Source organism: Pleurodeles waltl, chromosome 11 (genome assembly GCF_031143425.1).
Source record: "Pleurodeles waltl isolate 20211129_DDA chromosome 11, aPleWal1.hap1.20221129, whole genome shotgun sequence".
Classification (NCBI taxonomy): Eukaryota; Metazoa; Chordata; class Amphibia; order Caudata; family Salamandridae; genus Pleurodeles; species Pleurodeles waltl.
In genome coordinates this window covers 796,124,816-796,149,742 of record NC_090450.1, presented here as the reverse complement: position 1 = coordinate 796,149,742, position 24,927 = coordinate 796,124,816, and the positions used below count along the sequence as shown (strand labels likewise).

Sequence of the window (24,927 nt, the reverse complement as noted above, 5' to 3'; positions counted from 1 at the left end):
TCAGTGTATGTTTTACTGTGAGGGGGAACAAACTGAGGCGTTCAACACAAATGCCCTTGTTTTTTAAGCATTGAACTAGTCAGCCGTTTTCTGGTAATCTCTAACTGCTGATAGATAAGCATCATGAAGCCACATGTGTGCCCAGATGTGCTAAAAGGAAAATAAAGGAAATTAAAGTTGGAGTCAGGCAGGAAACTTGGTATACAGTGTTCTCCATGGTTCAATCACAGAAGGTAGAAACAAACCCATTTGCTATAATACTGTTTTCTGGATGACCGATTCCTGGTTCCCTGAAGGAGTACTGAGTTCTCTTTGGGGGTAACAGTGATGCTATTAGCCTAAGCCAAGTACTCACCTTCAGTGGCTGAGGATTCAGAATTTTTTTTCCAGACACCCCTCTTGTAGTCGATGAACTCAGTGATGTACTTATGCTAGCTTTAGAGTCCTGGATTCTAATGTGCTCATTCCAAAGGAAGCCATCCGAGTTGCTTTATAAACGGAATTATTGCGTATTTTCATTATCACTTTGCAGATAATACCTAGAACTTTAGAGAGGACCTAAAAAGAGAAATCACCCTCCTTCAAAAAATTACTACGTTCTCTCATTGTAGCATACATTCTTTTCTTCTGTGTTTAGCTATTAGTTTACTTTTTATTCAAATGTAATAATGTGTCACTCATTTTAGAAGGCTTCTGCAAAAAAGGTGAGCCCTGTGCAAGTAAAACATCTGCAGTTGTTGTTTTTTACTGGGAATCAAGAAGTACCCCATTGAAGTACTTGACTCTCTCAGGATAGCGAGGCAGAACAATCGAAGGTCTACTCAGGGGACATGGTATGGGCTGGTAATCTCCATTTGCTGGTGTGTAAAAACAATATTCAATACATTATTATCCAGTAGGTTTTTCTTCTAGAAAGGAAAGATACATGTATTTTACACATCCAGTACTAATTACTATGTATTAAACTGTGAATATGCATACTTTTTAGATGTAAGTACCTTTTGTGACACTCTCGAATCATAATACTCACTAGTGGGTCAAGAACACTATAATCAAAATGCCCACACCTATATCAGATACAACATCACAATATAAGGGGGTGCCATTTTAAATAAGGCAGCCTGCTGGATTTGTCAAGGGGCCTCCACGTCAGTATTTAAGACAAGCTTATTGGCTTTGTTAATACATTAATACATTAATAAAACAGTCATCACATTAGGATTGAGGATGAAAACCAATGGAATCAATGCAAATATTTAAATGCATTTGTTGTTAATATACGCATTGAATGTTCACCAATAATCATTGTTAGTAAGGTATATTGCAAAAAGAATCACAGACATGCCAGTCTTTCTTTTGCACTACTCCGCAGAATGCAGCCACAGGACCAACCACAAGTGGTCCAACAGTCCAGAGCCAAGGAGCAAAACCTCCAGCTTGAAAAGTGCCTAAAGCAGGTAAAAACTGCTCCAAAGGTTAAGGATTCAATTCCCTGGGAGGAATAGGGTTAATTTTTTATAAATCATACCTGAGGGGCTGCAGCACCTCTTGCAGCCCCCACAATGTGTTGAATGAATGATGGTGGTGCTCCTCTCTCCCTCTCTGTGGCACTACAAAGAAGAAACTATGCAAATAGTCCTCTTGTGGGGCATTATGAGGCGGTCCAGGGTGAGAAGTAGTGACTAAATAGTTTCAGGTGAGGGGTCCTCCCGATGTGAGGCAAATTAATGGGTATGAATCTACCCATGGGCCCTGGGCCATCCTGGAGGGTATTACCAGAAATACAGTGGAGTCTGATGGCTCAGTTACTTGTTTTTCTGCAATTTAAAAGACGCACCTTTGCAGATGGATAGCCCTTGCCTCATTGTAGTGAGTTTTGTCATCTTGAGCTTGTTTTGCTCCTGGTGGCTGGGGGACTCGCAGGAAAGGCAGGAGCATTTTCAATAACCCCTGGCCTCTGAAAGGGTGCATGTTGCTTGGAGTTTGGATTTCTGGCTCCCTGCACTAGCCTTCTCCTCTGCCTGTCTCCTAGTCCTCCTCTCCAGTTGGTGGGGCATGTTTAGCAACCCCTCTGCTACCTGCTAGCAAATTACTCTTCATCACGTACTTCAGAGGCCCCATGAACTTCTGGTCATGTTGCACACCACCTGGTGGGGCAGTGGAGTCCAGATTTTTCCCTAATTGGTCCTCAGGGTATAAGAGGACCAATGCCACTGGCCCTGGTGGTCGACTACTGACAAGCTCCTTAGTAAATCTTGGCAGGGCATCAGGTGGCTCTCTTTCCAGCTCTGTATTGTTAAGTTCATCCACTGTTGTTGTCTCTCACATCTAGGATCTCCTGCTCTGTCTTTCTCTCTCTCTTGTGCAGGGGTTTTTAAGTAAGAATGGAAAGTTGTAGATGCCAGGCACCCCTGGCCAATGCTAGAATGCCCCATCATCCTTCCACCCATGTCCCAAACCTCCTGCACAGCATTCTAGGACAATGCAAAATGGCGCCGTCAACTTTTCTCTGGAAAGAGCTCCCCTGAGGACTTCAGCTCCAGATGTCTAGGCTTTGTTGAGTGGGCTTTGCCTGTTCCAGCCCAGCTTCAGTGTCATAGGCAGATTTCCCCCATATCCCTTCTTTCTTCCAGGAAATGGGTCAATCACTGATAATTGCTCCTTTTGTGTTGGGGGGGGGCTTAGTTTCCTCTGCTGGGAGTAGAGAAATTGACTTGACCCTGTGGGCAGGGCAAAGGCCTAGAATCTGATTAAAGGCTGAGCCAGAGAAATAAACAATTACTGTTGCCCCTTAAGAAGTTGATTTTGTGTGTTGGGAACTGCAAATTCAAACTCTGTGTGCATGTTTGACCCTAGATTGACACCTTACTGGACTGTGCAGACCTTAGTGGAGCGAAACTGCACTTTAAGACAGATTTCACCTATATGTGTAATACAGTAAAAACACTACAGATCTTAGAGTAAACTCTGCTGACCCATCTATGAATCCCATAGGCCAGAACCTATTCTTGCTGAGTCCATTCTGTGCCAGGCTATCTGTGTGCAATTATCAGGCTTTGCACAATAGTAGTCTCACACATGCAGCTAGCGTGCATGGGTTCGCACATGTGCACTTGCAACTAGCACAGTGCCTCTTACTCTAGCTGCACTGCAACAGTCTTATATTAAAAGGCAGATACTTTTGGTAGACACCCTCAGGCTAATTACTATGGATTTGCTGTGAGTGAGATGCAGGTAGTGAGACTCACTCACAGAAAAACTCCCGAAACTGGATAGTCATAAGCGGAAAATCCTGGTAGAAAGGTGCAACAGGTCCTAATTGCAAATCTTGTCACGTGCAGATGGCATGCTCCTTTTTGATCTTGTGCCAATCATATTTCCGTGCTCACTGCAAACTTAAGGCACTTTAGAAAGGATTAGAAATTATTTTCTGTACTATAATTGAGAGCACAAAAAAATGAAATAGATGCTGGAAAAGATTAGGCCTAATAAAGTTGATTCTAGACCCAGTCATAATATATTTCTTATTGATGTTGCCACGAACACTCCTAAGTCATTCTTTAAGAAAATTAAAAGGAAATATGTTTTTCTCATCGAATAGAGAAGGGCCAGAGGTTTGTTATGAAAATGCAATGGAGGCGACAAAATGATGGAGTTTTCTTTCCCAACTTTTCTTCTTAGCATTACTTTTTCCAATTAGAATAATTTTGTTGGTCGACCATCACAGAAAACATAAGCACCACTGCCAAAACTCATTACTTGCAACTTGCACTTATCGGCCTTCAAAATATGCAAGTGATTAAATATATTTTTGCATAAGATACTTATTAGAAACTCCCTGTAGCAATACACAGCAGCAAATTGTTTTTTTACATTAATAAAGGTAAACTATGCCCTCAATATATCTTGCTAAATGTCACCATTTTGTATAATATAAAGCTTAACAACCATACTACTGATACGGAAAACAAACAGTTTAATGTTAAATCCAAAACCCTGTTGTCTTCATAATGCCCAAAGAATCATTCAAGACGTTTATAGGAATGCTATTTATGCGCATAAAGGCATACATTTTCTCTGTATTTACAGTTACTTCAGCAAAACTTGGAGTGTTGTGTATACTAACTCATGGAGAACAAGATAATTTGGGGGATTGCAGCTTTAGCCATTGAATGTCAGGCAAATAATGTTTTCTCGATTTTGTGCTATAAAAAGTTCCATAAACAAGCTTCTGGAAACTTCTTCGTGACTCTCATCAGATATAATGTAAAATACATTTAAATAAATAGTATACCAGTATGGGTTCCTCATGGTAGTATACCGAATGAAGGGCCAGATGTATCAAAGATCCGTTTTGCATTTCTTAAATAGCAAATTTTAAGAAATCGCTATTTAAGAAATGCAAAACGGGATGTATGAAATTTGTGATTCGGTAATAGCAATGTCCTAAAATTCGCACTCGCTATTACCGAATCACAATTAGAGAATGCGACTCCATTCATCCCTATGGGCCTGTAGGCCCAAAGGTGCGAATGGTTTTGCATTTCCCAATTCGAAAATTAAGGCCCCCTCTGATGCAACCCAAAAAAATATTTGAAGACATGTGAAGCACACACATGCCCTAGGGGCATATATGCGCTACATGTCATTTTTAAAAATGCATTTATGATGCATTTTTTAAAATTGCACATGTTTACCTTCAAATTGGATTTGGTGGTAATTGCATTTCCTAAATGCCCAATTTGCATTTAGGAAATGCTTGATACATGTGCTTTGGAAATCGCAAATAGGAATTCCCTATTTGTGGTTTCCTATTTAGAGAATCGCAATTTGCAATTCCCTAAATGGGGTCACAATTTTAAGGAATCGCTATTTTAGCGATTCCTTAAATTTGCACAACGAATGCCTTTCATATATCTGAAAAGGGATGTGTGCGTTCGCAAACAGACGAAGATTGCGATTCGCTCCGTTTGCAAATACAAAATTGCTTGATACATCCTCCCCGAAATGTTGTAATTGGGCCACAGATCCCGTCCCAAAACAGGATTAGTGAACAGGCACACAGTGCACCTGATGTGGGTTTTTACTCCAGAGATTTGGGTAATGTAAAACCTTCTGCAAATCCCTGAAGAAATTAGCACAAAATTACGCCTTTCACAGCCTGTAAAGGTTGAATTTTTGAATAAGGTGCATATATTTCTCCCTTCAAAGGTGAAACTGGGCAGCCCCTATCAGTTCAACACGTGCTAACACTAATTAATTTAAATCGCTTTAACAAAGGAATTAAATAAGAACATCACCAGGTCTGCACAAGCAACATAGTGTTGAAGTATGAACACGCTACCGCTACCAAATACATCTGTACACAAAGAAGCGTATATTAAAGTAAATATAGGCAGAAAAATATCCGGGTTAACCTCTTCTCATTTCATTTTTTATACTACATTTTTTGCTTTTAATGAACTTGTGCTGCTCAGCAGCTATCATGAATCGTGTATTTTATCTTGAAATTCTATCAGCTTTCTGTAATGTATTTGTATTTGTCATGAGCACTGAATGACTTTGTTGAACAATGAAAACATCTTGGCATTTCTCTCTGTATCGCAGTAGTCCTAAACTAATTCTATCCCTGCTGTGCACAAATCACCAATATCAGTCAGTGTGCCAATAACAGCGTGTGTTTTTTCTTGCAAAAATGCAAGGATGTTCTCCGGAATGCATTTTCATTATGTTTTCCGTGTGCTGATTTGCGGTTAAAATTAGAGTTTTTCTGTAATTTATGTGTGCATTTAAATATTGTGTAAATAGGTTAATTGTTGCCTCATATTACTTTCTATTGCTTACCGTGGAAGCTGCCAAAAGTTTTATTGATAGGTCTTTTGATGTATTGTTTCTGCTGGTGTTTAAATAGTAGCAGCATCTCATGTTTTGGTCACTCTAGATTTCTTTGGAACAACGTATGAAATAGGAAAAACAAACATTGCAAAGACTATGGGTCACTGCAATAACATGCCAATTCTGTTTTCAGTGCGCATGCCTGAGAGTGCATACACAGGCATGGTCGAGAATATTGTAAAGAGTTCCCAAGGCAGCTGCCATGCATTGTTATGCATGTACGTATGCGTGTTCGTCATGAAACATGCGCAGCCACGTTTCATAAAACGTAGCGGCTATTTTAATATAGGTTTCCCAGATATTAGACTGGGAAATTAAAGCATAACAAAACTGGGTATGAGGAGTGTGGGAAGGCCCGGCAGCATGTTGCAGCTGCTAGGATCTCGTAAAAAAATAATAACAAATAACACGGGACGCTGGGGTTAGAGGTTTGGACACTAACCAAGCTTCAGGAAATTGTGAGAGGATGAACAATAAACGAGGATGTGAAGCAGAAAACAACAAAGTAAGAGCAAGGCAAAGAATAGATAGATACAAAAAAATACACTGGGAACAGGGCAAGGTTATCTGGGAGTGAAAGCAAACACTTGCTCTACAATGTAATACTGCATAGAAAATATAAACGAGTGTCCTCAAGCACAAGTCATGTAATCAGGACACTGTGACAGTGAATGGCTTCTGAGTAGGACAACCAGAAGAATAGTGAATGAAGCTACAGAATCAAAAGCAAACAACTGAGATAGGCAAAAAGCCATCCTGTCATGAGCAAGGAACAGACCCAAAGTCCATACTGGAAAGTATAGGACTGCATACAGACACCTAAAGTTGGTTGTATCTGAGGCCTAACAATAGTGTTTTAGTTAAAGATTAAACTATTTATAAAATTACAAAACATAAATTATTCTGAAAATGTAAGAACGCGATATAAAAAGAACCTTTAGGGAAAATCATACTATTTACAAATATGAAGAACTGACTACAAGTATTGCGTCTGGCAAATCCCAGGCATGATGGAAAGGTTTAAAATGCATCTGCCATGTTAAAATGTATTCTACTGAATGCAGAATCAGTTAACGCAAATGCAAAAACAACAAGGTGATGGATGGGATGCTTGAATTAATCTGAGCCACTGGCAATTGCTCTGGACCACATCATAATCCATTATTTTTTTGCCCACCATGCCACCCCAGTTTGGACCATGCGTATGCAAATTAGTCTTAATCCTGCTCCCCTTGGAAACGGTCCAGCTCGAACTGCAAGGCCAGGTCCTCCCTGATGTGCATGTGACAAGGTCCAAACTGCAGTGCATGATGGGGAAAAAAACGGTGTATTGGGATGCTGCCTGAGAGAGTGCCAGTGGCTGAGATTAATTCAAGCATTCCATCCTTCACCTTGTTGTTTTTGCAGTTAATGTAAATGGCAGTGAAAGTTCAGTCTTGGTAGCTTTACAAAATATAAACATCTTATTTACAACTGAATCGTGGCTGACAGAACAATCTTCCCCCATGTTTAACATCTTAGTACTTAATAAATAATCCATTATACACCATTCTACATCTATGAAAAAATCATCATCTCTAGCTGGCGTCCACAAAGTACCAAACACGTTTTAAAAGCCCTGAAATTATCTTCGCTAGTTTTGAACTGCTGTCCTGCCCCTTTTCTTGCAACATCATCAAGTTTTATGCAATCTATAGTCCACCAATTAAAGACAACTCATTCAACTTTCAATTTGCAGACTTCACAGTTTCCATGAATCTCTAATTTAAAAAAAATATCTATCTATCTGGGAGACTTTAATATCCTCCAGGGAAGCAGAATGTCGCTACTATAGTATTTTTTTTTTTTTTTTTTTTATGTTAGACCCAATACAGCCAAATGTCGAGCTAATTGCTATCTGATATCTTCTAACATAAAACTTTTCTCACCAGTTTGCAGTCCACTTCATGATCAATATATCCAATACATTACATAAAGTACAGAAACAAGAATTGAAAAATATGCAAAATCAAACCAAGACAATATTATCCCTCACCGAGGAGATATGTTTATAAACAATAGGTCTCCTCAGTTGTAGAACTTGCCAACCTGTTCCTATTTAAATCAAAGACTGCTGAAATATCATGGCCATCTGATGGTAAGAACCAGACCCTTAAAATCGTTCAAGCACTATTTCTATGAATATAAATTAAAATATATTTCTTTTGAGAAAAATTGAGACAAAGTTGTTACACCTGCAAGTTTCAAGCAACTTAAAGAGCCTCAACAAACAATATGCTAAACACGTTGACTTACCATTACAAAGGTCCCATAATTCAGATCCCAATCACAATTCCACCACCCACACAGAGATACTTTTCATCACAGTCAAACTTTGTGAAAACCTCATTTGCAAGAATTAGAAAAAGCTGACAAAGTCTTCAATAATAAAACAGCCCATATAGAAAACCTTGTCACAAGAATTTATTTCAGTTTTTAGACAGCTAAACATAGTGAAAAGAGGAGAACAGTGCGTGTGATGATTGGGAAGAGTCCTTAGGAGAGGTATGCCCAAGTAATTTCACAGAGGTATATCATGTGGGAGAAGACAGGAAGTGAGGTACACGCTGGACACGTAATGAGAAACAATGGGTCTGCAAGGACGAACTAAGTGCCAGTTAGGTGCTTCACGAAAAGGTGTTCTCCTCTTTCTTTGATCAAACGGATGTATGGAACTTCTACGTTTTCTCTGGATACATTGTTTTGTATACAAGGTGTGAACTCACAGAAAGTTTGTCAGAAGTGGATTGTTCATTGCAGTGAGGGGTTTCCACCCAATGAGTTTTGTGAAGTAGTATTCTGGAATCACCTATGACAATTCGTTAACTTTTTATAGTTCCTTTGAGATGTTGGGTTCTGGGGCTTTAAAAGTAATGCTGGTGGGTTTCATGAATAATAGAGCTGTGAGGAGCTGTAAGAAGTAGCCATTTTAGTGACCTGAGCACCAAAGGAAAATTACCAAATTTTCTGGAGTTATCCGTTTTTCTTACTATGGGGACATGCATGGTGAAGGGCCGATACTGAGACGGTACATACCATGTTTTAGCTGCGGTTTAACCATGTTTACATGACACAAAGACATAAAGCAGTGCTTGATTTATGTCATTATATGTTAAAAAGCACTTGATAGGTTTATGAAGTATTAATTTCAGGAATGGGCTTTTTAAAATAATTGTTATGTGGAGATTCATATTAAGTTTATTGTTCAAAGAGAAACCCAGGATTGTGAACTATGCATGATCTCCAGAGACCTTATTCATTCAAATAGTCGATACATGTTGCTACTGCACTGTTTTGGGGCTTTTGGAGTTGATATTAAGTTTGAGCTTTTGAAAAGTGTCTTGATTGTTAAACAGTTTTTGATCATCAGGTGGTGTATCTTTGTAGCGCTGTATGTATAAGTTTGTGCAGTTTATTTATTGGCAATATTAGACAACCTGGGGACTCAGAAATGCACTTCAGGTTCAATAAATATATGTTTAAGAGGATGAAGATCCAGGATAGAACCTTCAAAGACACAAAATAAAACGGTGTTTACCCCTGCAATTAATTATGACCTTTTGGCTTCTCTATCAAGTATGAATAGAGAAAATGTGGGACTGAGACACCTGGTCAAACCCACATGATAGTTTGTCAAGTAGTATATTGTGATCAAGTGACTGACAAGTCCAAGAGAATTAGCAAGAAATCTTCACACTTCTAAATTACATCATTTTCGGGCTCTAACTTTGCTGTTTTTATGCTGTATCCCTCCATCTAATCAAATTGGTGAACATGTAGTAGTCCATTTCATAATATATGGTGTTTTTGCATCAGCTTTTTTTCCATGATTTTAATTACAAATGAGAGACTAGAATTTAGGCACTAATTTTAGTTGTGGTTTGTGGGTGCCTTTGAGATTTTCAGTTTAATTAAAACAATGTGCCTTTGTAACAGTAGAGGTACCACCCATGCATCAAGGAAGAGTTCCTACTGTTCAGTCAGTGAGGGAGGAGTGAAAAGGCAGTGTCTGACAGGTCGATGGGTATGAAATGCAAACCATTTGATAGTTCAACTGGTAGTAGAAGCAGCTGTTAATATATGAAAGAGAGAAATAGCTGTGTGAAAGATGTGAAGGAGAGAAATGATGAGGGTGTGTGTTGGATTTATTTTGCTCCTGTTGAAAATTGCAGTGAGGGTATTCAGGAACTTCTTTTCATATAAAAGAAGTTAGTGTGTCCACTATTAATACGATGCTGAACACAATCGCCCTAATGGATGATTCTCATTCCTTTAAGAATACAACCATCTTAAATCCAGAAGTACCAGATTATTTACCCCAATGGTCCTCATCCAGAAGTCAACAAATTAACAATCCAGTTGTTAATACTTTATTTGATATAACCTCATGAAAGAAATAGAAGTAAACTCAGGAACCGAGATATCTCCTTGCACTACATTTCAGAACCCAATTTGTACACAGATTGTTCGCACTTATAAACGTTTTTTATGCTATTCCTACAAATTCATTAGAAAGTACCTAGGGTAATGTTTACTTCTAAATCAAAAACCCAAGCTATTCTTACTTCTCAAAATTACGTCGATTTGATGGGGAGTGATAATGCCCCATCCCCAAATGGTATTCAAGATCTACACATTGAGTGTGCAAATTCACTGGTCTTAGCTCTGTGGCTATTAACAAAAATGTAGAGTATTTTTTTCACCACTAAATTTGCCAATTAAGTTGACCGTGTCTGTGAGAGTAGTACATGAACCAAAAACAATTTAGATTATTAAAAATATACAAAGTCAAGTCGCTAGCTGGGCCCAGCTGCTGGGCATTTTAAATACTGCAAAAAATGTTGGCAATTTAAAGAGTGCTCTTTACTAATAAAATATATTGAGGCAATTAGAATTGCACAGGTGTAAAAAAAAATAACGGAGAAGGCCATCACCTGGGAAAATAAATCTATGAATTGTATGCCTTAGTAAACTTGGGGTTTAGCTCTTTGGGGCAACCGTAATTATTATAGTCTTTTTTTTTTAAAGCACTATCCCAATTGCCCGTGGTCTCCATCCAGCGTCTCAGCAAATTGCTGAGTACTAAAAAGAAATGCTGCTATTCCCACATACCTTCAGAATCTAATCATTTGTTATGAATGAATGAATAATATTTATAAAGTGTACTGTGTTACCTCAAAAACAGGGACGTCCTGGTACTTGGAGTCTGAAGGTGAGCACAAAAAGATAAGGCTAATGAAAACAACACGTTTTCAGACTTTTTCTAAAAGCAGTGCATTGAATTCAGACCTAAGAGAAAGGCGAAGAGAAATCCACAACTTGGAAGTGCAGTAGGCAAAAGAGTGACTGCCGGCTTCTCGAAATCTTCAGTGCCTGCAGAAGCATGGAGCCAGAGGAGCCTAAAACATATCCTGGTTTGTAAGAGCAGCTTTTTATGTACAACTTAATGGGGCTTATGCCCTTGTTAGCTTTTTAAGTCAGGGAGAAAGCATTGAAAGCGTCTCTCTGCTGAATTGGAAACCAGTTCAGGAGATGTCTAATAGATGCCCTCTGGCACAGGTTTAGAATTACAAAAGCCGTCGCATTTTGGACTATCTGCAACAACCTGTTCAAAGAAAAAGTGGCAAGACCCAGATCCAGAGAATTGTGAATACTTTGATCCTGAGGTGATCAAGGCCTGAATGGTCATTTTGAGTATAGACACTGGAAGATAGGGAGGCAATTTGCGGATAGACCATACTACAGCAAAACATTTAGACGCTACAGACGTAGATTGAGGGGTGAAAGAACGACTGTAATCAATAACACACCCACATTTCTAGAACAGGTAGTTGGATCCGTTAATCGTCGCAGTCTCTTAGGCCACCATTTTGAACACCAATTAGGACAGTTGGAGGCAAAGAACTTGGGGCCATATGTACCAAAGCTTTTTCCCATGAACACAGAATGGGTAAAAGACTTTGGTACATCTGGCCCTTAATCTCCATTTTATCTGAATTCAGTTTCAAAAAGCTGGTTTTCATACATTTTACTAGTATCCTTGTACATCCAGAAAAGTGCCTCTGTGTTTTGCCCAGAATATCAGAGCTGGAAACACCAATCTAGATTTTGTCAACATATGACATGCAGCTCAAGTCAAATGAGCTAATCAAAGCAGCCAAGGAAGCTATATAGTCATAAAACAATGTTAGACTAACTGACCTGGGGTACACAAAAGTGTCAAATTAACTATTCGTTCACTCGAGCACAATCTTTCTAGAAAAATACCTGTGCATAACATATATTTCCCTCCAGTCTCCTTTAATGATGTCTTTTGATCAGAGATAAAGTTCGAAATTGAGGGGTTATTATACAAAGACAAAAAAACATGGAACTGATGTCAACTGGTGGTTTCAGTGTGAACGATTCTAATGTAAGGCTTTTACCAGCAACGTCTAACACTTCCCTATTCAACTTCACTTTACTCAAGAAGAACTCAGTTTGTCATATCTGAGGATCATATTAAACTAGGCCGCTTTTGTTGTGGATTTCAACCCAGAGGCTACTTTAAACCAGGCAGCAGTTAAAGATTGCATGAGCTGCAAGTACTGTCTGAAAATAACTTGGATTGCATATTTTAAGCAAATGTTTGGGGAATAAGGAAGGTCCTCTCTTATTGACTATCGGATAACAATACTTAAAATGAATAACTTGTGGGTTAAGCATTGTTTTTTGGATTGTTGATGAATATTAAGGTGAAATTATGAACTTAGCTACTTATATGTCAATTTGAAATGTGAAAATCCAGTGTTGGCTTCTAGCCCTATCTGGATTTAGTATGTAGCAGATGGGAGTGGACACTGTTATTGAAGTTTAGAGTGAATATAGTTAGCCATCTTTTATGATTCCCATTGGGGACAATTTGTGAATATGAAAGATTATATATGTCCATGTGACGGTATCTCTTCCCAATCAATGCTACAATTTATGTTTTTCTGCAAAATGTATGGTGATTTTAGATCTCGTTTTTTGATACCTCTTTTAATAGAATATGAATTGAAACACTATAGGGTAGCTCTTCGGTTTTTATTGTTGCAGTTATTACCAAATGAGGATGTATGTCATTGAGTCAGATGTTTTCTTAAATCAGCTTTATTTTATCAGAAAAATTCGAATTGTTGATTTTATTTGCCCAATCAATGCTACATTTTATGTATTTCTGCAAATTGTTATGGTGTTCTTAGATTTTGTTTTTTTGCTGCAATTATTCATTCATAGGTCGAGCATAGCAGCGCGCAAGCGCTGCTTTTCTGACCTGTTGTTATCTATTTGGGCTTTTAACCACCTCACGCCTATCACTATCGCTTGTTCATGGGCTTGCCCTTCAAAAATCCTTTGTTATCATTGGTAAATGCTTTACGTTTGTCTCTTCCTGGGGCGGTTTGGTTAAGCCTTGAACATCCACCCTGTTACATGGCTGATTGCACTTTTGCAGATATGTTTGACTGCGAGCGAACTTCTTTTTCCTCTTGTGTGTCTCTTCACGCTCATGTTGTGGCTCTTTGATTCGACTCACTTATGTGAAACTGTTTTACTTTTCATTTTCAATTTATGTGGCAAGAAAAGTCTGGTTAGGAGTTTGAAACGCTAATAGCTCTAACTCGAGAGCCATTGCATTGCAAATGCTTGTTTTTGTTGCAATTATTTCCAAGTGAGGGTGAGCGTTATAGAGTGGAATGTTTTCTTAAATCAGCTGTATTTTGTTGGAAATATATGATGTTGATTTTTATATACCCACTGAGTTTATTGCACCTTGTATATATGCTTTTATGATTGTCTCTGACTTTCAAATAAAGACTGAATTGAATTTAATTGAATCTAATGTGAGGTGAATTCTTAGAAGACGTTTTAGCTGCCTCTGGAATTCCTTGTGATAAAAATGCTAATCCTCGCGCTGATAAGAGAGGGAAAAACTACTGAGCACTGTTATTGAACTTCTATGTGTGTTGATTAATGGTAGAACATAAAGTGATTGACCCGCCCAGACAGCTCATAATAGATCAGAAGTTGAGTCTTTGTTTCATGATTTTTTTTTCTCTTGCAATTTGTTTTTTGGACCTCACTGGCATGCTTGTCATTCGAACTGACGTAAGTGATCATAATGTCATGGTTTAAATCCTCACTAATTTGAGCATTGAGTCCACACTCCAAAAAAAAAAAAAGGCCATATCGTGGATCGCAAAAAAAAATTTACAAGATCATTTGATGGAGGCACACTGACATAAACCTCAGGATGTCCTCCATGGAGAACATAGGTATACTGAAAACATCACTCCCTAACCTCATGAGGGGGGCAAAATTATTGTAAACAGAGCCTCATCAAGACTCAATTCCAACTCATTTTCCTTGGCAAACCATAACCATCACAGTTTGCCTGAGCAATTCTCCTCCTCCTGGAAAGAACACCAAACCTCACAGCATTTACCAAATCTCTGGCTTTACAATTGGCAGAAGAATACACGTGTAAGCTCGATGCCAAAATTGTCAAATCAGTTTTATAGCTGATTAACCTCCTGAGAAGAAGGCATCCAACAGGGAGTGTCCCCTGGACCTCTCATACTTGAACATTGGCATTGTGCTCCTATTAGTCCTAACCAAAGCTATACTAGCTCCTCCTAAATTGATACATGGCAGTGCCACTAATCACTTTAGGCAAAATATTTAGGCATGCAATCCTCTCCTAATCAACTTCTAATACTGCCCTTGGAAGCAAGAACTTCATTCTACCACATCTGCACACATAAGAAATTAAATTGCAACTCAGGTTTATCTTCACAAAAACTCCACATTGTAGTGTTCTCCAGAAGAAAACACACCTTTCCTGAAAGTACTGAGAAGAGCTAAGTCAGCACGGTGAAGCCGAGCATGCTCATTCCACCCTCTAACACTCCGAAAGCCTCCACCATGAAAATGTTCCATACATACCATAATGACGCTCATTGCCTACTGCCCAAGGCTGAGATTCCAATTTGTTTTTCATGGAATTTCGCAAAATATTTGAAATTTCACATAATGTACTTGTCACTACCTCACACCTCAAGTCCATTAATCATTTAGATAGAGGAAGACACTGGTTTGTGAAGAAAGTGTCTCCTGGCTGCCGCTTTTTATTAATCCTAGATATGTGATACTGGAACGAGTTCTGGGGAGGCTAAATTTGAAAAAAGTCATAAAAGTTTACAAATTTGAAAAGATTTCACGAAAGTACATACGTTCAACACAGTGGCATAACGAAACTAGAGCGCCCCCACCAAAAGAACATGGAGGACCCTCCCCTCCGGACTCACTCAGGCCAGGTGCTGTGCTGAGGAGGGCCCCCCCCCCCCCCCCCCCCCCCACACACACACACAAACTGCGGGGGCTGCGGGGGCCTTTGTTACTGCACTGGTTCAACACGACTACTAAAAACGAACGTGCCGCACAACTTACTCACTGTTTAGAGATTCTGTCTGAAGATATTATGCAGTAATTGTTTTTACAGGGCTACCGTCTTCTCTGTCTTCTCTACGGATGCTTTTCTAAGGAGGCATGCACTGCGATTTGATGCTGCCCAGATATGCATAACTACATACATTAAGAAATAGATATTACAGTAATCATTGTTTTTTTATGTTGTGCAAAAACGTGCAGGTTTACTTTGCTGCAAGTTCAGCTTTCTGGGTTTTCGACTACACACACCAGCGGCTATCACATAAAAAATATTCGTGGGTATATGTTCAGTGTCTACTTACAATTGTGCCTTTTACCAATTCCCCTAGCCCAAGATGTGCGTGTATTGTATGGGACGCATACATTACACGTGCATGGGGTTTGAAAGGTCGCATAAATGTATCTTGCTAAGATAAATATCACCTTTTCCTCGCGCATCCTGTTTCAAAGTGGACAGGCATATGTACTTGGCCGGACAATCAATCGGTTGTGCAGTCTCGATGGTTGCGGAGGATGTGCACAATATCTGTAAAACGTTTCTAGTTTGGGAGGTGGAACCAAACATGCATCCCGTTTTTTTTCTTCGGTCCGTAACCTGGTTGTACAGAGAGTACACTTTAACAAGCGCGGGTACTTACTTATTTTGTCTGGCTTATCCTTTGTTGTACGATAGATATATATTCAAGGAACTGTCATGGTGCTCCTGGTGTGCATTTGAACCCTGGCTTTCTTCGCACTATTGTTTCTCTGTTAGATGATGGAGCTCATGTAAAGACCCTGAGCCCCAGAAATGCGTAATGTATTAAAATCCGAGTCTCGGTAAATTAGAAGATGGAGATGAGCGGAGAGTTTCAAGCTTAAAAGGACTTGCGATAATATTCCGTCCTTCGACTCCTATTTCAGAACGTTTTTGAACCAATTCGAGCTAGGCTGTAATATTAATCCCAACTTCTGAGTTGTATCTGCCACTGACGGTTTCTGTTTAAAATAACCGGCCCTATGCTTCTGGTGTTTCTTTCGTTCCCCTATTGCATACAAGCAGTACACATCCAATTCCTGACTTACGCCTGGCCCTCCGAAGCGCAGGGCCAACTAGAGGTTTCTCGCAAAATCTTCCTGTTTCTGTGTTTATGCTTTATAATTTCGGGAAATGTTCATTTCTTCCATTTTGACTCTGGCGATTCATTTTTAGATCGGAATCACAAAAACGTCTCTTTCAAATGTCTGTAGCGGGAAAATCGTATGCGCCTGCCTTCGAGTGCTTGGAGCAAGTATCGTTCTAGCTCCAGTATATATTGTCACAGCAATTGGATTGTAGCTGTGTGGATAAGTCGATGTCTCCGATCAAATAAAACATCGGTGCTCTTTTTTCCAGTTGGGTAAACGACCTGTCTGACACTTGAGGTACCAGCGTGTGAGACAGGTAAACACACACACGCTATCTTACGCACGCGCTCTCTAAACGCGCGCTTACCACCCCTGAGTGTAGTTGACGAAAAGTTAATGAGTTGTAATAGCACTTAGGAGGAAACTTATATGTTGATAACTGGATGATATCCCGTAAAATTAGTACGAAGCTTTCAGTCTCTTAGTGTAAGTGATGGCAAACGGGTATGCTACTCTATTCAATTACATTTACCTCAATTATATAGAGTTAATCAAAGCCAATATGACAGGAACATTGCTAGCCAAATTTGAGCATAACAAACATATTTGAATGATACTGAAGTTTTTATTATCAATCATCTTGTAACCGTATAAGTTTATAAATGTGTTTATGGAGGGTAAATGTAAATTTAATTGACATGACAGACCTCTCTAGTTGGAACTAGATAAACCGATATTTGGAGAGAACGATATGCACACAAGTATTCTGTAATATTCCAATTGCAATCAAGACACCGTGCTCAATATGCTTATACTTAATAGGCTGTTTCCGTGGCCGTTTAACCCTTTGCACTGTGTGTTTGTTTCTGATGACTGCTTTGCGCTCCACAAACAAAATACTACTAATGAAGTCATAAATACTGCTAATGAATGTTTGTGATGTTTCTTTACAAGCAGTCATAAGAGGAAAATATTTTTAAATGGTCATTTGCCTGTGCTTCATAACCTTTCAGTAAACATTTTGAAAAAAGCGATATAGCATAGGAGGACACGTGTGTAACTTGTTGTAGGTCACATTGAAAAAAAGTAAAATCATTAACGAGCTCGGAGAACAGGCCAATTTGGGGCTGTGCGGCTGCAGGACATAGTGCAAGAGTGTGAATATCTATTTAGTATATTGCCACTTATAGCATGAGCGCACCATAGGGTACCCTAAGAGCATAGTATGCGACAGAAATTCTCCTGTAAGTAATCTGTTCTCATTCATGTCCTACTTTCAAACCTCACAGGCCTAAATGTTTTACTTATCCATGAGAGCTCGGCAGCATCAATTTAATCTATCAAAATGTAATTTCCAATTGCCCCAATTCTGTGTTACTCCTTAATAGGGCTTTAGGTAGAATGAAAACAACGGGGGTCTGTAAAAGAACGTGGTCTACTAAGCTAGCCAGGAATCCCGATAGGTGTGGCCTATGTCAGACCGTGGCTTAAAGCATATAAACCAGAATTCTACATTTGCCATAGTGCACCACCTAGCAGGCATTGTAGTGCCTCTTTAAGAGCTGCCTGACACTGCATTCAGACATATAAGACAACAACAGACATGCATCTAAAACAAACCAGAACTAGTGGCTCTTTCAATGCTCATTTACTGTACATAATAAACGAGTAACGATTCTGTAGTATCGAAAATGTTTCAATTCTGAAAGCACCAGAATGTTAAACATTAATTAGATCTGTCAATGGAGTAGTGGTTTGTGGAGTCTCAGACACTTCCGTTCTTTCCTTGAAACACTTTCCTCTGCTGCCTCTCTATGTCTAACTCAGCTGCCTATGTTAGATATTCATGCCATTTTAACTCTCGATGTCTTTCTGAAATCCTCCATCTGCATATCACATCACCTCCCTTTCCTCTTTAGTGTCCCTTTTTCAATTTCTCCTTCATGCACTTTCTAACAAACTTAACCATCTCCTTTACACACACCTACTCAGCTGTAAGCACGGCATTTTCATTTTCTTTTGTCTGGGTAATATTTTAGCAGTTGTGTACCCTCCTCACTCACTTTGATATAGACTCACAATGATAATCAGCATTGTGACCATGAGCAACCATGGATTGAATGAGCACGTATTCTGAATATTTTATGACCCTCATTGAAACTCACCTGCCTTTTGGATTGGCTCCAGAACTTTCAATACAACTCAGGGATAAATACCTACCCGCAACCTAACCTCATGCTGACACCTAGAGGCAACTCAGTTCACAATCCCAAAAGTATACTAGTAATATGTTGCACAGCAAACAAACTTCAGAACCGCCACATCCCGGAAAAACCAAACAATCTTAGGGAATACAAGATTCATTAATACAGGTGAAATTGATGGGTTTTTACCGTTTTTTACAGTCATTGTTCAGAAATGGCTCAGTGTTTTTGCCAATCAAGTTAAAACATAAACACATGACCTGAAAGGGATCTGTTTCAGTGTAATTTTCACTGTTGGACCTGAGACTCGGAGTGACGTTGCCAGCCCTGCTCGTTATTGAAAAATGGAATTGATAATGCTCACCCCACCTCACATTTAGCCTCTTCCCCAAGCCCTGCTAAGTGTCATCTGTCTGTCTAATAGATATGAAAACTATAAATTGGCACATCATCCTGACATTGTATACATCATTCCAGGACAAGGTAATGCAAAGTCATTGTAGTTCACTCATCTTTGGGGGGAGTACTTCATGATAATATTTGGCAGAGTAAGTGCTACTTTTCAGAAGTTAATATATTTGAAACCTAACAATTTCTTGCAAATGAACTTAATTTTAACTATTCATAAAGCAGAATTGGAAAGGTATAAATAATCACTAACAACAACAAAAGAGTGCATTTTTTAATTTGCAAATCAAATTGCACAACAAGCAGCTGGGCCTGTTCCAGGTAGTTAGGATGCATATTGACTTGAGTGTCTAGCTCATCCTATGACTATTGGGCCAAGCAAACTGTGAAATAAGCCCAAGCCATGCTGACTCCAATACTCAAATAGTTACAATTTGTAGTATACGTAGGTTTGATCCTTAAAGCAGCTACCGACCTATTATGTGGCACACACGTGTATATATATATATATATATATATATATACATATATATATATTTATAGAGAGAGAGAGAGAGAGAGAGACTGCTTTGCACCACAGTGGTAACTCTTGGCAGAAAACGCACTCCTAGTGGCAATCTTCAGAGGAAGATATGTTTTATTTACCATTCTTAATCTATGCAGTGAAAATGTGTTTCAATAACAAGGTCTTGTTCACAGTTAATATAATAGATTCCATAGGAGGACTTTAAAATCATGAATTTATTGAAAGTGAAAAAGGGCAATGCACAGAAATTGAACAGATATCACAATGGAGTCCAAACAATGTTACTCCATCATCACCTACCATCCATCACTTAAAAGCAACAAAACATCTTTTGTAGAAGTAAATGTAATAATCCTTATGTGATACATCTTACTTTGTGTATGTATTGTACACATAACAGCAATACATACATAGATAGATAGATAGACAGATAGATAGATTAATAGATAGATAATTACTGTTAGTGACTACAACCATGTACTTTTGGTGAGAGTTTCCATTTAGATATCTCCTTTTGTTTTCTTTATAACTTTGACACCATTCAACAAATCCACACAAAACATTGCTATGATAGGTTTTTAAACATTCATGCAGATCTGTTGGGGGGTGGGGGCAGGTGGATGAGAATAAGGGGTGTCAGAAAAGTGACTTTCCCCTTTCATATTCCCATAGAAATCGTTTCTCTCCGCCACACGAAAAACAGAGAATGGAATTGAACCAAACTTTGCATGACTCAAGAAACTTTGCTTTACTCAAGAAAGTGAATTCGCCTGATTTGGAGAAAGTGGTTTTCAGAAAATAAGCATTACAAAAATGTATTGGTGGGCACACATGGTTCTCAGACCATCAGTGGAACACATTTAAAAAATAAAACAATCTGATCAGATGAGAACTTTTTTTTCCTGTCGTCTATTCCGAATTTGTGGATTGATAGACAGTACCATGAACCCAAGCACTCTCACTGGCAAGCCATAAAAAAATATATTTTGCAGCTGCCATGACAGTCGTAAGGGGTAAAGTGGTTTAATCTGCACCCCAGACCAAAGTGGGGTAAGTGGGATCTTATAAGGATCAGTTAATAGTGACCAATAATTAAAAAAAAAAATCTCAAATTCCATATTTGAATGTGTTTATATATTTTTTTGTAATATACATTTATGCTACAAAAAACTTGCTTTGCTGCTAGGTGAGAGTGTGTGAAAGTGCAGCAGAAATTGCAACATCGCGGTTAGTTTAACTACTTAGCTAAGTGCAAGTTGTCCAATCACTGTCAATTCACAGACTATTCTTTTATACACCTTTATTCCCCGTGATTTAAAATGCATCTCACTATTGCAATCATGCTGTCATTGGGGAGCAGATACTCTTTCTTCCCATTTCTAAATATATGTGGTAACACAAAGGTGTAGTATGTGTGTGTATTTATAAATATTTCTACTGTCCCCACTCATTGCACAGTTCATCGGAAAGCGGGCCCAGGAGCAGACACACATATTGCTGCATATGAACAGTCTCCAGACCTTCAATCCTTTTGAGTAACTTTATAGTACATTTAAAAGATTCAAGAGAAGCTCAACAAATGGCCCATGCATTATTTTTCTTAGTTAGTCATATATATATATATATATATATATATATTTAGTGTCAATGATACACGCTCACGCAGGTAACCAATAAACACAGATGTGATTCGAAACTGAAGCGTTGCAGCCGAATACGCGGCCTTGATCACAAACATATAAATATATATATATATATATATACACACACACACACAAACACACACACATATGTTTGTATACAGTTGTATAAAAACCCAGATGTCTCAAGCAACTGTGAATATGGAAAATATGTTATAATTCCTTGTGAAATATTTATTTCGTTATCTCAATGATAGGCCCCAAACCCCTGTGGATCTTTACCATTGTCAAGGCTACTTGGGTTATTGGATTATGTGGAATAGCAATCCAGGTTATCTACAGTATATGGCAAAAAGTGTAAACTATGCAGAAAAATCTCTCACATTATTTTTTCCATACATTTGAGAGTAAAAACAACAGTTTTCGTCAAGTCTATGAATTATGTGGCAAATTATCCAAAAACCTTGGTTAATAAATATTTATTAAGTATTCGTAGTCACAGAAATGCATACATCCACTGAGCCTCGCCATTGCTCATTGTTTTAAGCAAAAGTAATGCAAGAAAGGCAAAGAAAATGTAAACAGTGTAATTCAATTCATTGGCATTGGTAGCAGTACTTTGAGGACAATATATATCCTACAAGTACATTTTCTGTCTATTGGCGGGGATTACATTATTCAATCTTAAACATGTATGTACAAATATTGTTTACCTTCCAGCCTTTGTGATGATCATCTCTGTCCCCACGTCATGGAATTTTAGCCACAGTTCTCGCTCATGTAAAAACACCTTAATTCCTTCCATGCCCTGTAAACAAAGGAACAATTTAGGTTGCTGTAGACATGCATGAGAGTGCGAAAACTGCAGTCGAGCTCTCGCTTTCTGTCTCGCACATGCTTACACGTGTGTAGCATGGCATGACTGTCGTCTGTGGTGCTAGGATTGGGTCCTACAATTGTTTTCTGCCCGTGCATTCTTTGTTTCAATTAATACACTTTTGGCTTTATTACGGCTAGGCCATTCCACTCCCTCAGCTCCAGAGATTTAGATTAGGAGCTTTTTGCACAATAATAAAATAACGATAGGCAGTGGCTCGTGGGACAATCATTGTTGTAGTCATCGATCGGATTAAGGTGAGACAGAAAAAAAAATAAACAATCATAAGCGAAGTAAAGCAAATCATATGGATTTCTCGCATATTTAACCCTATACAGGCTAGCCCTCAACTGTCTACTTTGGATAGTAGCTTCCAACCCCTATTCACAACAACCTTTAAAAACAGGCTGTTAGTTAAGTACCAGGGTAATTTGTCAACTACAACTGTTGTTCAGTTATTTCATTATTTGTTTTGCTTGGTGTTGTCAATGAAAACATTAGGTAGAGTACACGGACTTACAGTGCATAGTTGTTGTAGTGAATTGCAGGAGACTGTGTCAAGCAACACAACGCAATGATAATTTCTCGATTCGTTAGTTAAATTCAAAGGTCTCCAATTAAGCCCTAAATAATTGCCTTAAATAAAAGAGAACCATGTGCACGGACTCAAATATATTCAGCGACTACCATGTATAGTCGGTTCCTCTCCGTGTGCCACCGTTTGACTATTTAAACTTCGACTTCTCACAAATTGTCTTAATAAAAGCAAAAAACAAAGATACGGTGAAGAGTTACTGAAAATAGTCATTACAAACATCTAGCTGTAAGAAAACGCAATATATATATATATATATATATATATATATATATATATATAAATATATATATATATATATAATACTATTTAGATTTTTTCACCCTACCTATTATTCCAGAGCCAAATCGCTGTCTGGATGTATCATTTTACCATGATTGACCTTCATCTGTCAATGGAAACCGACCCTTTGTAGGTGAACATGAAGTTAGTAAGAAATCAAGCGTTCAGAAGGGGGCAGAGAGGAAGCAAGAGGGACCTGTCCCGGGCCGTCCGCTTATCTTACCTGCTGGGTGAAGGCGGCCTGGGGAGAGGAGGGGGGCTTGCTTCCCGCGCCGAGCTGGCTGTCCGGCTTGGAGTCAGACTGCAGCTCCTTGGACTCTGGGTCCACTGGGGTGTCCGGCATCCCAAAGCCCTCGTCCGAGTCCGTCATGGCGCCGGCTCCCCCCACTCGGTCTTCACTGCTCAGACAGAGAGAATACACACGAAAACAGTAAGAGAAGCCGACCAGGATGGTTTTAACAGCAGACCCTGTGATAAAAGAATCTGTTAAATGCTCAGTGAGGAGAATACCCCGGACCATGGCTGACATAACTTGCAGCCAAGCAATCTCAAGGCGCCCCTGAACTGTTACAAGAGCCTGACCCCTACACTGTCCACCGGCGGCACATTACTGTCAGATAGGAGTAAATATCGTCAAGAAGTTGGATAGAGTTATTATACTGTATTGTTTATTGAAACGCCAGACTGTTACATTTTATTACCTCCAGGATGGCGTGTACGTTTTTACTACATTAGTGAAAATATACTTTTTGCACTAGTGGGCCTAAGTAGCAAGTTGTGTGTATGTGTGTGTGTGTGTGTATGTGAGTATGTGTTTGTAGCAATGTGTTTGCCGTAAATTAACTAATGAATGTGTGTATGCTTAATCTTTTGTTAGATATCTCAATGTTGCGTATTGTCTAGATTACCGATAGAAATAATGACTGTCAGTCTAGAACTTGTTGAAACAATTCCGAAAGAGACAGCAGAGTTCTCTAAATGATACTTACACGCAATTCTACGTGTGTAGAGATAAATATGTGTTGAGAAATGTATGTATATTTATATACTTGTTCCCCAATTCCAACTACATCTAATTGTCACATGTGTCAATATTTCTGTCTTGTTTATACATATTTAAAGATGCACACATTTCATTGTTCTAATTCAGTACCTTATTTTAGTCTCCGGTGAATCTTCTAACATAGAGTTTTTTTAAATAGTTAAAAATGTTTACAAACTTTAAGTATGCTGAATTGGACTACCGTCAGGCCTTCTTAACCCCCCCGGTGTTAAAACCGACACTTTTGCCTGAGCTAAGTGAAAGACTAAATAAGACAATTTTTCTATATATTTTAAGGGAAGTTAAGATCCCGTTCTGGCAATTATCTGCTGTTTGTTTTATGTCACCTGAACTTCTTTTACATTCTACGTGCTCAGTCTTGTAATTGTTTACGTATAGTTTTAGTACCCAAACATTATGCTAAAAGATTTCAAAGTGTAACCTACATGATTAACAAGTTGCAAGAACATTGTTTGAGCCTGTGTGTGCAATTCGCCTGCAGCAGGGAGAACATGAGAAAGCTAATCTGCAAGCCTCCTTAACATATTTAAAGGAAGATAATAAATATCCATCTGTAAAAATGAGGATTGCAATGTTAATTCCGAGACTGTGCCAATGTACAGATGTGCATGAATACACTCGGCTGTGGTGACATTTTACAACAAAAACGGCACCTCAAAAATAGTCAATCAGAGTTTTGTCACGAGTAACACATAACCCAGCATCGCAAACTCAAAGCCCAGTGTGCCCGTAAATAAAATGCAGCGGTTACACATTTCGGAGACGTTTATCTACTTCTCATTTTGATGTAATAAAAGATCACATCAGAACTATTTACTGTAAA

The 24,927-nt window shown here is 38.7% G+C and overlaps 1 protein-coding gene across 4 annotated transcripts in view; it reads right to left on the bottom strand.

The window, feature by feature from the left end:
* TBX5 (T-box transcription factor 5) overlaps nt 1–24,927 on the bottom strand; it is a 399,833-nt gene that overhangs the window by 362,004 nt on the left and 12,902 nt on the right. For all 4 annotated transcript variants that reach the window (XM_069214523.1, XM_069214524.1, XM_069214522.1 and 1 more), the window contains 2 exons: nt 23,265–23,439; nt 22,001–22,095 (listed from right to left, as the gene is read on the bottom strand). In XM_069214523.1, the coding sequence (XP_069070624.1) occupies nt 22,001–22,095; nt 23,265–23,411 (242 nt within the window). In that variant the 5' untranslated portion in view covers nt 23,412–23,439. The remainder of the gene's footprint in view (nt 1–22,000; nt 22,096–23,264; nt 23,440–24,927) is intronic.